Below are 13,328 nucleotides of genomic sequence, written 5' to 3'. Positions count from 1 at the left end.
GGTTTAAGTAGTTCTAAGTTCTGGGGGACTGATGACCTCAGAAGTCAAGTCTCATAGTGCTCAGAGCCATTTGCACCATTTGCACACGCCCCACACCATAACAGACATGGCAATTGGATGTCTCTATAGGCCCCCTGGCTCAGCAGCTGTTGTGGCTGAGCACCTGAAGGATAATTTGGAAAATATTTCGAGTAGATTTCCCCACCATGTTATAGTTCTGGGTGGAGATTTTAATTTGCCGGATATAGACTGGGAGACTCAGACGTTCATAACGGGTGGCAGGGACAAAGAATCCAGTGAAATTTTTTTAAGTGCTTTATCTGAAAACTACCTTGAGCAGTTAAACAGAGAACCGACTCGTGGCGATAACATGTTAGACCTTCTGGTGACAAACAGACCCGGACTATTTGAAAAAGTTAACGCAGAACAGGGAATCAGCGATCATAAAGCGGTTACGGCATCGATGATTTCAGCCGTAAATAGGAATATTAAAAAGGGTAGGAAGATTTTTCTGTTTAGAAAAAGTGACAAAAAGCAGATTTCAGAGTACCTGTTGGCTCAACACAAAAGTTTTGTCTCAAGTACAGATAGTGTTGAGGATCAGTGGACAAAGTTCAAAACCGTCGTACATAATGCGTTAGATGAGTATGTGCCAAGCAAGATCGTAAGAGATGGAAAAGAGCCACCGTGGTACAACAACCGAGTTAGAAAACTGCTGCGGAAGTAAAGGGAACTTCACAACAAACATAAACATAGCCAAAGCCTTGCAGACAAACAAAAATTACGCGAAGCGAAATGTAGTGTGAGGAGGGCTATGCGAGAGGCGTTCAATGAATTCTAAAGTAAAGTTCTATGTACTGACTTGGCAGAAAATCCTAAGAAATTTTGGTCTTATGTCAAAGTGGTAGGTGGATCAAAACAAAATGTCCAGACACTCTGTGACCAAAATGGTACTGAAACAGAGGATGACAGACTAAAGCCAGAAATACTAAATGTCTTTTTCCAAAGTTGTTTCACAGAGGAAGATTGCACTGTAGTTCCTTCTCTAGATTGTCGCACAGATGACAAAATGGTAGATATCGAAATAGACGACAGAGGGATAGAGAAACAATTAAAATCGCTCAAAAGAGGAAAGGCCTCTGGACCTGATGGGATACCAGTTCAATTTTACACAGAGTACGCGAAGGAACTTGCCCCCCTTCTTGCAGCGGTGTACCGTAGGTCTCTAGAAGAGCGTAGCGTTCCAAAGGATTGGAAAAGGGCGCAGGTCATCCCCGTTTTCAAGAATGGACGTCGAGCAGATGTGCAGAACTATAGACCTATATCTCTAACGTCGATCAGTTGTAGAATTTTGGAACACGTATTGTGTTCGAGTATAATGACTTTTCTGGAGACTAGAAATCTACTCTGTAGGAATCAGCATGGGTTTCGAAAAAGACGGTCATGTGAAACCCAGCTCGCGCTATTCGTCCACGAGACTCAGAGGGCACGGGTTCACAGGTAGATGCCGTGTTTCTTGACTTCCGCAAGGCGTTCGATACAGTTCCCAACAGTCGTTTAATGAACAGAGTAAGAGCATATGGACTATCAGACCAATTGTGTGATTGGATTGAGGAGTTCCTAGATAACAGGACGCAGCATGTCATTCTCAATGGAGAGAAGTCTTCCGAAGTAAGAGTGATTTCAGGTGTGCCGCAGGGGAGTGTCATAGGACCGTTGCTATTCACAATATACATAAATGACCTTGTGGATGACATCGGAAGTTCACTGAGGCTTTTTGCAGATGATGCTGTGGTGTATCGAGAGGTTGTAACAATGGAAAATTGTACTGAAATGCAGGAGGATCTGCAGCGAATTGACGCATGGTGCAGGGAATGGCAATTGAATCTCAATGTAGACAAGTGTAATGTGCTGCGAATACACAGAAAGATAGATCCTTTATCATTTAGCTACAAAATAGCATGTCAGCAACTGGAAGCAGTTAATACCATAAATTATCTGGGAGTACGCATTAGGAGTGATTTAAAATGGAATGATCATATAATGTTGATCGTCGCTAAAGCAGATGCCAGACTGAGATTCATTGGAAGAATCCTATGGAAATGCAATCCGAAAACAAAGGAAGTAGGTTACAGTACGCTTGTTCGCCCACTGCTTGAATACTGCTCAGCAGTGTGGGATCCGTACCAGATAGGATTGATAGAAGATATAGAGAAGATCCAACGGAGAGCAGCGCGCTTCGTTACAGGATCATTTAGTAATCGCGAAAGCGTTACGGAGATGATAGATAAACTCCAGTGGAAGACTCTGCAGGAGAGACGCTCAGTAGCTCGGTACGGGCTTTTGTCAAAGTTTCGAGAACATACCTTCACCGAAGAGTCAAGCAGTATATTGCTCCCTCCTACGTATATCTCGCGAAGAGACCATGAGGATAAAATCAGAGAGATTAGAGCCCACACAGAGGCATACCGACAATCCTTCTTTCCACGAACAGTACGAGACTGGAATAGAAGGGAGAACCGATAGAGGTACTCAAGGTACCCTCCGCCACACACCGTCAGGTGGCTTGCGGAGTATGGATGTAGATGTAGATGTAGATGTAGATGTAGATGTAGATGTAGATGTAGATGTACACCTGCTTGAAAAGTCCCCTGCTTACATGCATGGTCCATGGATTCATGAAGTTGTCTCCATACCCATACACGACCATCCGCTCGATACACGTTGAAACGAGACTCGCCTGATCAGGCGACATGTTTCCAGTCATCAAGAGTCCAATGTCGGTATTGATGGACCAAGGCGAGGCGTAGGGCTTTGCAGTCATCAATGGTACACGAGTGGGCATTGGGCTCCGGAAGCCCATATCGATCATGTTTCGTTGAACAGTTCGCACGCTGACACTTGTTGATGACCCAGCATTGAAATCTGCAGCAATTTGCGGAATGCTTGCACTTCTGTCACGTTGAACGATTCTCTTCATTCGTCATTGGTTCCGTTCTTGTAGGATCTTTCCTGGCTGCAGCAATGTTGGAGATTTGATGTTGTACCTGACTCCTGATACACAAGGTACACTCGTGAAGTGGTCGTACAGGAAAATCCCCACTTCATAGCTGTCTCGGACATGCTGTGTCCCATCGCTCGTGCACCGACTATAACACCACCTTCAAACTCACTTAAATCTTGATAACCTGCCATTGCAGCAGCAGTAACCGATCTAACAACTGCGCCAGACACTTGTACTATATAGGCGGTGCCGAACACAGCGCCGTATTCTGCCTGTTTACATAGCTCTTTATTTTAATCCGCATGCCTATACCAGTTTCTTTGGCGCTTCAGTGTTTAAGGGTTACGATTTCGTCGAATTAGGTACGGAGCCCTAGAAAAGAAAAATTCTCTGAAATCGACGTGGAAAAGTAATAAATCTCGTGCGTAATGAGCACCGAGTGTACGCTGCTTAATTTTGACAGTCTATCATGTTTATAGTAAAAGAGACAATTAATAATACCATGAAACACTACATGTCCATGCTTACGTGAAAAATGCTAGTTCTTACTTTATTGCGTATCCCCTTCCAAAGTTGTGTTGTGTGTGTGTGTGTGTGTGTGTGTTGTCCGCACAGTCCAGCGTATATGACACCACACATTCCACTGACTCATCTTACAGAAACCCTAATATTTCATCTGCCACTTCTTTCTAACTCTGCGATATTCCTCGAATTCCTTTCTGACGAAATGTCAACTTCGGAAACTTTTGTGATAGATATAATGCAATGTTTGCTTTTTTTTATCGTTTCCATTGCTCTGCTTTGTATTAACACCACTACCACTGTAACACTGTTGTGAGCTACTATTGGATTAAGCAGAACGACTACGCTCCATATCCTCGTGCTGTGCTCAGATTTGAATATCTCCAGTCTCGTGCCCTGCTGCCATTAGCAGCCAATGTTGCCATAAACATCATTGGCCTTTTGCGACTTCACACTCAAGGAGTTCCTTGTTAGCAGCGGTCAGTAAAATAAATGTATTAATAATTTTAGCTATATTGCTCCACGCTGGAAATGTGCGCATTTGACGTTTGAGAAGTTTCTATGCCGTTACGTTTGTCTTCGTAAGTTTCAAATATTTTACGCAAAATTTACGTAAATTATATTAATTATTTTAAAACAACTTAAGACAAACCTAGAGTTTCTTTTCCATCATGGGTTACAATAAACTGAAGACGGAAAAACCTTAAATGTCTTAAGTTCTCTCCCTAAATTTTCCGTTCCTTTTTTGTAGGCGGTATGTAATGTTATTTTTACTCCAATTGTTTCATTCGTTCATATGCCGAATACGTTGGGATGGATAATAAATTTATTTTTCATTAATGTTGCAGGTAACAGAAGGATTGTTTTCAACATAACCGAAGCCGGAATTGAGGGTGTAATGGACGGCATGACCATTGACAGTGAAGGGAAACTGTGGATCGCACTCTTCAATGGCTGGCGCGTGAGTACCTTAACTGAATGAAAATATTTCATAGGACCACATTCTGTCTCTCGTATGACCCTCTCCTTCTTCAGGGAGAGTATATTTATATTCAAGAGTTGGTAAGAGTAGAAGCTGGGTACATTTTTTAATTTGGAGTCAACACTGTATTGATTTTGAAATGCATGCTAAGATAAAATTTTGTCTTCACTTCAGATAAATTTCGTAAAATGCTTTGGCACGAATATTATCCACGTAAGTTCTCGTGAATATCCGTAGAAATTTCTAAGCATGGATATTCCACTGTTTTATAGATATATTCGTTTTATCACTTCGTATCACAGAATAACAACCACTGACCATGAGAGACTGATTTTTGTTGCAAAACTTTTGTCAACGCATGTCTTGACGGCTTTCTCAGGGGCATAGTACTTAGAAAAATAATTTCTTAGAACTCCATCCCTATCCTTCGAATAGAAACCAGTTACATTCATCACGGCGTACGAGAAGAGTTGAAGGGATACTGATAATATAGCACTGATTATTTTACTGCACATTTTTTTTTTTTTTTTTTTTTTGGGGGGGGGCTAAGTTTTAAGGTCGAAGAAATCATATTAACGGCAGGTGCTTGTATTATTTAAATGTAGGTTACCAAACTCAGCTTTTGTTCGCCTCGTTAGCAAATTGGAAAGAAAGTTTAAATCCTGTCGGTGTTGGGGTCATTAGCGACTGAACCCTAGAGCAGATGATCAGGTATGGAAAATGAAAACTACTAGGGCCTCATTCAAGGAACTATTTAAGAAACTAGGAAAAAATTGAAGTTCCGGGGCTTGGATTTGTGCTCTGTACCTCACAAGTAATTGTGTGATCATACTGTACCACTTTGTCCACTCTGGAATCATAAATCACACGCGATTGCAGTTAAAGACAATAGACCAATCTGATTAGAGGTGCAAGTGAAGGCCGGCCGAAGTGGCCGCGCGGTTCTAGGCGCTGCAGTCTGGAACCACAAGACCGCTACGGTCGTAGGTTCGAATCCTGCCTCGGGCATGGATGTGTGTGGTGTCCTTAGGTTAGTTAGGTTTAACTAGTTCTAAGTTCGAGGGGACTAATGGCCTCAGAAGTTAAGTCCCATAGTGCTCAGAGCCATTTTAACCATTTTGCAAGTGAAGTTCAAAGTTAAACTGTAGAATCGCAGCACAATTTTCACTGCGAAATTTGCAGTTCAGAAACAGTGACAAGGATAGGCATCCTGGGAGAGAAATGTGTGATAGTAAAAAAAAATCGTAAAATAACGCGTTTTCAGCTGTCAATGTATAAAGTGCACAGTTTACGTTCGTTGCTAAAGTGCTAGCAACCTGCTTCATTGCACAATACGACAACTTGCAGCACAGCTGAGTGATATACTGGAAAATTGTTTTGATATATGCAATGTGTGTAAATGGACATCGAAGGACGTAAGGAAGGACGTTTTTAAAAGGATCAGGTTTTTTAGACTGCAATGAGAGTGCCACAGAAACTGAACCTAACAGATAAAGAAAGATCTCAACGTCTCTAAGAATCATACACTGACAGTTATAAGTACTTGTTTTCAGAAAGCGATATGCTTTTATTCTTTAGGCCCCTAGCTGCTGCAAACTGTTTCCAAGCTCCATAAGTGATGGGAAATGTGAGGTGAACAGAATATGTGTGGCACACTGTAAGTTATTGATTTAGTCCATTATAAATGTTTTTTTGAAAGCTTCCCACTGTGAAAACATGGGTTTTGTTTATAAATATTTTTTCTGCTACCTTTCACGATTTTCTTTTCTTCATAGTTTACACAACACATTTGAGAAAATGGTTCTCATTTTCAGGGTTTTTTCTCTTTGTACCACGAGATTCTTACGTAATGCATATATCTAACACATTTTGTAAAAACGGCATGGTACAAAAAGAAAACAAACTTGTAAATGGGAATCATTTCCAGAAAGGCTTCGTTAAAAGAAAATCTTACGGTACCCACTTCTAACCTACGCAGACATCCGTCGTACGTGTACAGTGAATAGTTCTCTTCCTGGTGGCTTAAAGACGGTGGCTACAGCCATATTTTGGTTGCACATACACATGGATGAAATTAGTTTGGGTATTCTATCAAGAACATTTCCAGTTGGACTCTTCAGCGCCACAGAAATTATTACAAGTAGATGTTGAAGCTTGGGCTGTAAGAACTACCTGTCATGGCAGTAGTCAAATGCCTTGGATATAAGTAACTCCCGTCGAATTTGTATATTACATAAGGTATCCTAAGCAAATTAAAATCCATTAGTATATGACATTTTATCATAGGTGTGAGCTATAGACTGGAGCATATACTGCACCAAGTCTCACACCTCACGCAACCCTTTGTGCTACTTTGATTGCTTGTAGGGCGTCAGTTATTAAACAGAAAAAATAAAGAATGGTTATAACTTTTAGTTGTACATACCTGTTTACCTTACCAACATTTGCATGAAACAGTAAGTTCCTTAAGAGAAGTAGAAATGGTCGAGATCTGTGGTAGAAGTTAGACAGATCGACAGCGAGTTCCACAGCTCAGCCTAAAGTCATAATGTTCTGAAGGTCCGAAATTTACGCCCCTACGCGTCCCCATGCTTGCAGTTTATATGTGGTTATGTTGTACACAAAATTCACTGTGCTGAACTCCCAAAATATGGCTATGGAACGCTACGACACTGCCTCATTCCCTTCTGAACCACTCCAAAGAACGTGAGGTACGGAGACTTGTCTGCTCTGTAAAGTAGTATGAATGGTGATCTGTGGCATCTCTGCCGAAAGACCGTTGTGCTGGTGTGCATGTACAAGTGTTTCGGATCACACCGTTCATCGTACATCGTTGAACAAGGCCCAAGGACATCGTAAATCACTATTGCAGTGGGCACAGGACCATCAGGATACGTCCGTCGGTCAATGGAAACGTGTCGGCTCTTCGGGTGTATCGTTCATTGTTGAACACGTAGGTCCGCGGCAGACCACCCCTACGTATTCACATGTTGACCCAACGACATCGCCAATTACGACTGCAGTGGGCACAGGACCATCGGATTTCTACCGTCGAACAACGGGAACGCGTCGGCTCTTCGGGTGAATCAAATTTTTGCTACACTAGGTCGATGGCCGCCCCCACATACACAGTCATCGAGGTGAATGGCGGCTCGAGGCGTGCAGCGCGCCACGGACGCAGGATGGTGGGAGCAGTGTTATGTTGTGCGGGACAATCTCCTCCGCTTGCATGGGACCTGCATCCTTTCATGCTTGATGTCTTCCCCGACGGCGATGACATTTTTCAGCAGTATAATTGTCCGTGTCTCGGAGCCAGAAGCGTGCTACAGTGGTTTGAGGAGCAATAGTGAACTCACGTTGATGTGTTGCAGACCGAAGTTGCCTGATGCAAATTCTCCGGATCCCATCTGCGTCTCTATCGGGCGCCATCACCACATACCCAAGTGAGCGTCCCGTTATTTACTGAATTACATGACCTGAGTGTAGACATGTAATGCCACATGCCTCCACAAACCCACAAACAAACTGTCGGAGTTCTGATACGCAGAATCAGTGATGTATTTCGTTCGAAAGACAGGCAAACAAGCTATTAAGCAGGTAGTCTTAATGTATTGTGTCATCATTGTAACTGCAGCCAGGTTTCTTTTCCCACCTTCAACCTAACTTCTCATGTAAGTTGTAGTGCCAGTATTGTCTTTATACACTGGTGGTTCGGTAGTATTCACACCTGTCGGTACCTGTCTTCCTTGGAATTGGAGTTCTTGTATTCTTCCTGAAGTGTGAAGCTGTTTCGCCTGTCTCCTGAATCTTGCACACTAGGTAGAATAATCTTCTAATGATCTTTATAATTCTGAGAGAATGTCGTCTACTCCAGGGGCCTTGTTTCCAGTTACGCATTTCAGTGCCCTGTCAGTCTTCTCGCAGCATTGTATATCCCATCCCATGTAAACCTGCTTAGACTTCTCTTTTTACAGCATTGTCCTCAGGTCTGTTCCCCATACGTAAACCATCTATACAGGCTAGTCAGAACCGTCTGAAAAGCTTGTAAGGATGTTGCAGGGGAGGTAGTGCTGGGACATAATTGCTAAGAAAAAAAATTCGATACATCGCTCCGTTTCCGAATTATTTAGCATTGAAGTTAACCAACCAGATTGTCACGCGGGCGAATTCAAGCAACCTGCCAGACAGTGTTTCCAAACTTGTTCTTCGTTTGATTTCCTCAAACCTAACTTAATTTATCACTTCCGAAAATGGAAGCTTTCAATTGGTAATGAGCATTTGAATAATTGGTGACTCATGAACCAAAGATTTCTGCACATTGCCGCATTTTAGTTCGTGCAACTGCTTGAATTTGCGCGCGCAGCGACCTCATTGGCTAACTTCAATGCTATATAACTCATAAACGGGGCAACGTATCGAATTGTTCCTTAACGGTTACTTCTTAGCACAACCTCCCGGGAAACAACCTAAGGTTTTCAGGCTGTTTCTGACAACCATTACATATTCCTTCTACCTAGACTAATTGGAAGCCTGCATCTTCGAAGTGTTATGGGAATGTAACATCGTCTTTGTGTCTTCCTTCTACGTAATTTAAATGCCCCATTTCTGTGTTTGTAGAAGATGAATTCTAAATGTTGCTATTGCAGCTCAGATCTTTTGACACCTCGGTGTATATTAGGTACAGCTAGTCGCTAGGATCGTGACAACGTTATGTGTTGTAAGTACAGCATTTATGTTGTAGAGGGATGTATTCCGACCCCGACTATCCGGCTAGCGGTTTTTCTTGCGATGGGCTCTAGTTTCCGAGAAAATCGATGCTGAAGTTTTATGCGTACCTCCAATATCCATAACGTTACTCAGGTTTCGATAAGCGAGCGTAACGCAGCAGCTAAAGTTCAGCGCGAACACGTTGGCGGTCAGTGTTTAAATTCTGCCCGTGTACATTTTTTTTTTTTTTTCATTTTCATCGTACAGAATATCATTAGATGGTATATGTAAAGCAAAATCATTCAAAAATAATCTTTTTTGCATTAGTAATTTCGTTGATGAAGAATGGATTATGCCTATTAAATCACCCACAACCATGATTCGTCTTTCGGCCAACAGATGGTGTATTGCATTGGATGTAGCATTTCCAGTTGCAGTGGAATTAGCGGAAATCGTATCAGAGGTATATTTATAAGAAGGTTCAAACTGCGAAGGAATTTTTCGGTGTTTCTGAGGGCGTTAGTGACTTCGCATCTTGATTGCTCATAAGACTCCCCTATTTCTGATGTATCTCCTTGTGGTTGTCCTTCTGTAGAAAAGCTTTCTTCTTTTATTTCACTGTACTCTGTTGAGACACACTGCAGTGATGTCACGTTGTGAACAACTGATGTTGGCGATACCTGCCAGCTGACTGCTTCAGCTCCTGGGGATCCCATAACGGTCCATGAAGAATGCGGGAAAACAAGAGGCGAAGTCGTATCTAGGAAACATATGAAGAGAACGTAGTCCAAATATTTGGAAGTTTAACTAGTAACTACTAACGGAATAAACATTTGAAGAAAGTCTGCCGTAATGACTGATTTGATAATGACATTACTACGGCGAAAATGACTATTTTTGAGTAATTTTGCGTCACCTACGCTATTTAATGATATTCTGTACAATGAAATTGAAAAAAAAAAATTACAAAAATTACACGGGCAGGGTCTGTGCGGTACCATGTGTTTATACCAATGTATGGGCGTCTCAAATTTGGCAACGGAACTGCAAGTTTCCGTCAGACGCCGATAACGGTCGTGCGGGATCCGGCGGACGTAATGGTGCAAGCCCGCTGCAGCGGCCCTGGACTGCGAGTTTCCTCTGTCACCACGACATATGAGGTGGCAGCTACATAACCCACCCGTACACGTGCCACTATTCGCGACTCTGACACCATCGTTCGGACTTTAGATCAGAGAGCCTTACGCTTGTTGCTATGGTATCAGGAGGACTCTTGTTTCTTGCTGCATTATTTGTAATGAGTCTTGGCGCACTTGGAAAAATACAAGTTAAGTAAATCTTCTGTTAACTATGTTAACTTGTTCGCTAATGATTTCTCTTCTTGTCCAGCTGTCTTACGACGACAGCTCCCGCACCACTCTGTTGCCCACCTCTCCTTGCCGTTGTGTACGAAGTCGTACACAGCAGTCTGAACCTGGATCACCAGTGCGGGAGTCGTGAACCTTATTCGCTGCACTACGCTCGCTGGCGTGACTAATGTTACAGGTATAGGAGATAAGCATAAAACTTCAAGTCGATTTTGGTGGAAACTCGGGGCAGTCGTACGAAAAATCTGTTGGCCAGGTACTCAAGACAGGTCCCTCTACATCATACCTAAGACTCACCTAAATCCATGATTAACATGTCTGATGAACCCCTTGTTAGGTGCACCTGATTTAACAACATTTAAGTCTTATTTTTTTCTGCGCTAGTGTGTATAGGAGTGCTTTTAAGTGCCGTACTTACAACTACACGAACTACACAATATATCTGCGATCCCAGCGACTAGCTCCACATTGTATAAAACGTATTGTACCTCTTCGTCTGAGGATGAACCTGCTGTGTCTCGAAAGACAGCTTTGAGGAAACAAGATGGGTGTTCTTATAGTTAGTTGTTGAAATGCATACAGGAATCTGTCACCAGAAATTAGTTCTGGCACTGTCTTTTCCTCGTGTTTGTCACTCTGATTTAAACGCGGATGGAAATTTGCCGGACCCATGATTTGTACCCCACTAGTTAGTGTGATTTTAGAAGTTCATCGTGACCCTCATTTCCTTTTATTCATTCTTCATCGTAACACAACGCAGTTGCAAAGACGTTGATATTGCTGGTAGAAAGATTTCTCAGTATATCAAAGTACTGAAAGCATGGAACTGCTTCCATAGGACATAATTCAGCAAAGATCTGCGTATGCTTGAATGATGGTGTAATGAAAATGTTTCATAATAATTAATCTCGTAACAGGAGGTAATTTTTTAAGGTATGCTCATTTATACTGTAAAAGTCTGGGTGGTATGTATCAGGTGTAACGTTTAAGATTTCTCCACACGAATATACCAAGCACACAAACATGATAAAGAATTCGGTGGATATTTGTTGTTAATCCTAACACTGTTGTCTATTGCCAGTATGAGGTTAATTTTCGTTCTTGCAGACAGTTGTAAAAATAGGTTTTGCCAAAGTTAACGGGTGGATAGTACGGTGCACAACAAGTTATCAGAGAGAATTTCAGCATTTGTATTATTGTTGTTGAGAATGCTCTATGGATTTGGTCCTTTCATGCCCCACAGCCTTGAGACTTGCTAGCAACAAACCAATATCATGCATCACCGCCTCTAACCTTCATAGTGGCTTCATTCTTGCGAAGTTACAACCACAAGTTACTTCATGTATTTGTAATATGCTACTTAATGTAAGTGCAGTCCTACAAAAGGGTGGATTTAGGGATTAATGAGATGTGCCGCTCCCTTACGGCTTATCTATAGCCCTCTCCACTGCAGAAATTCCATTTCCGCAGCAACATAGCCACACCTGAAATCAGACGTGAGACTGCTATCAGAACTGAGTTAGTTTTCTGTAGTTTCCGTGATTATCAGGATATACTAGTTGTGGCATTGTGGAAATGAGGAAATGAGGAAAAACAGCGAATCTGGGAACGTAAGCTGTAATTCTCTTTAATTCCAGGACCTTATTTCAAACTTGGTCAATTTATTATCAATTTCGGTGTGTGATGATCATCTTCAGATCTGAAAGTCAATATGATAAAAATCCATGGTACAAAAATATCTACGACAACAATATGATGTCACTTAAAATGAATTGCGGAATACACCTAGAATATCCGCAGTTAAAAACCATAACATCATGTCCAGGATGTACGGTGCAGTAAGATGTCAACAACGCTATCAGTCAGTTGTTTGTGGGTGATATCCCAACATTTTGCATGTACGTTTGGGTCAAGCACTGGGATTAAACAGGGTTAAAAACAGTACCAGGCTAGTTCGTTCTGAGACGTCATGAGTGAACTAGGGGAGCGTTCAGTCTAAAATTACTTCTTTCGGCCGTATTTATTTTTAATAATGGCGCTAAACGGTTGCTAGCGAATTCAATATACATTGTGCAGTAGGAGTGCCCTCTGTGGCCATCCCCCGTATTGACTAATCCTTTGGGCGCTTGTGTAGGTGATCCGAATGGACCCGCGGACTGGGAAAGTAGAGTTCAAGCTGGACCTGCCGGTGCAGCGGCCCACGTCCGTGTCGTGGGGCGGCCCCGACCTCGACCAGCTGTACGTGACGTCATCCCGCTCTGGCCTCAGCGACGAGGAAGTGGCGCAGCAGCCGCTGGCCGGCTGCACCTGGCGAGTCACCGGGCTCGGCGTGAAGGGCCGTGCGCAGTACAACGCTGTGCGCGACGTCTAACTCTCTGTGTAGCGTACTGTACAAATAATAAAACCTCTTCCCTATAACATTAACGCAGCCTGATTGTATTTTCTTACCTGCCTGTACCACCCTTTCCTCGTTGATACTGAATTCATTTCAGTTTTGTCATAATATTTAATCGAGTGTCACACGAGATTTCACACACTGTGGAAAGATAAGCTTTATTTCATTGCGGTATAAAACGTCTGAGAAGAAACTCAAGTCTGTAGAAGCATGTATGACAAAGTGAAAGATACAGCATATAGGAAACTTAAGAAGACCCTTCGGAAAGCAGAGAAGCGAATGTAAAAATATCAAGAGCTCAGGTTGACAGCCAGTAATAAGCAAAAAAGGAGGGGGGCTGAAAAGTGGAAG

The 13,328-nt window shown here is 42.4% G+C and overlaps 1 protein-coding gene across 1 annotated transcript in view; it reads left to right on the top strand.

Annotated features, from left to right (window-relative positions):
- Positions 1–13,006, top strand: part of LOC124556757 (regucalcin-like) — a 46,309-nt gene extending 33,303 nt beyond the window's left edge. The window contains exons 5-6 of the mRNA XM_047130758.1: positions 4,375–4,487; positions 12,717–13,006. Of these exons, the coding sequence (XP_046986714.1) occupies positions 4,375–4,487; positions 12,717–12,953 (350 nt within the window). The 3' untranslated portion in view covers positions 12,954–13,006. The remainder of the gene's footprint in view (positions 1–4,374; positions 4,488–12,716) is intronic.
- The last annotated feature ends 322 nt before the right edge of the window (positions 13,007–13,328 follow it).

This window comes from Schistocerca americana, chromosome X (genome assembly GCF_021461395.2).
Source record: "Schistocerca americana isolate TAMUIC-IGC-003095 chromosome X, iqSchAmer2.1, whole genome shotgun sequence".
Classification (NCBI taxonomy): domain Eukaryota; kingdom Metazoa; phylum Arthropoda; class Insecta; order Orthoptera; family Acrididae; genus Schistocerca; species Schistocerca americana.
This window is presented reverse-complemented; position numbering and strand designations above follow the sequence as displayed.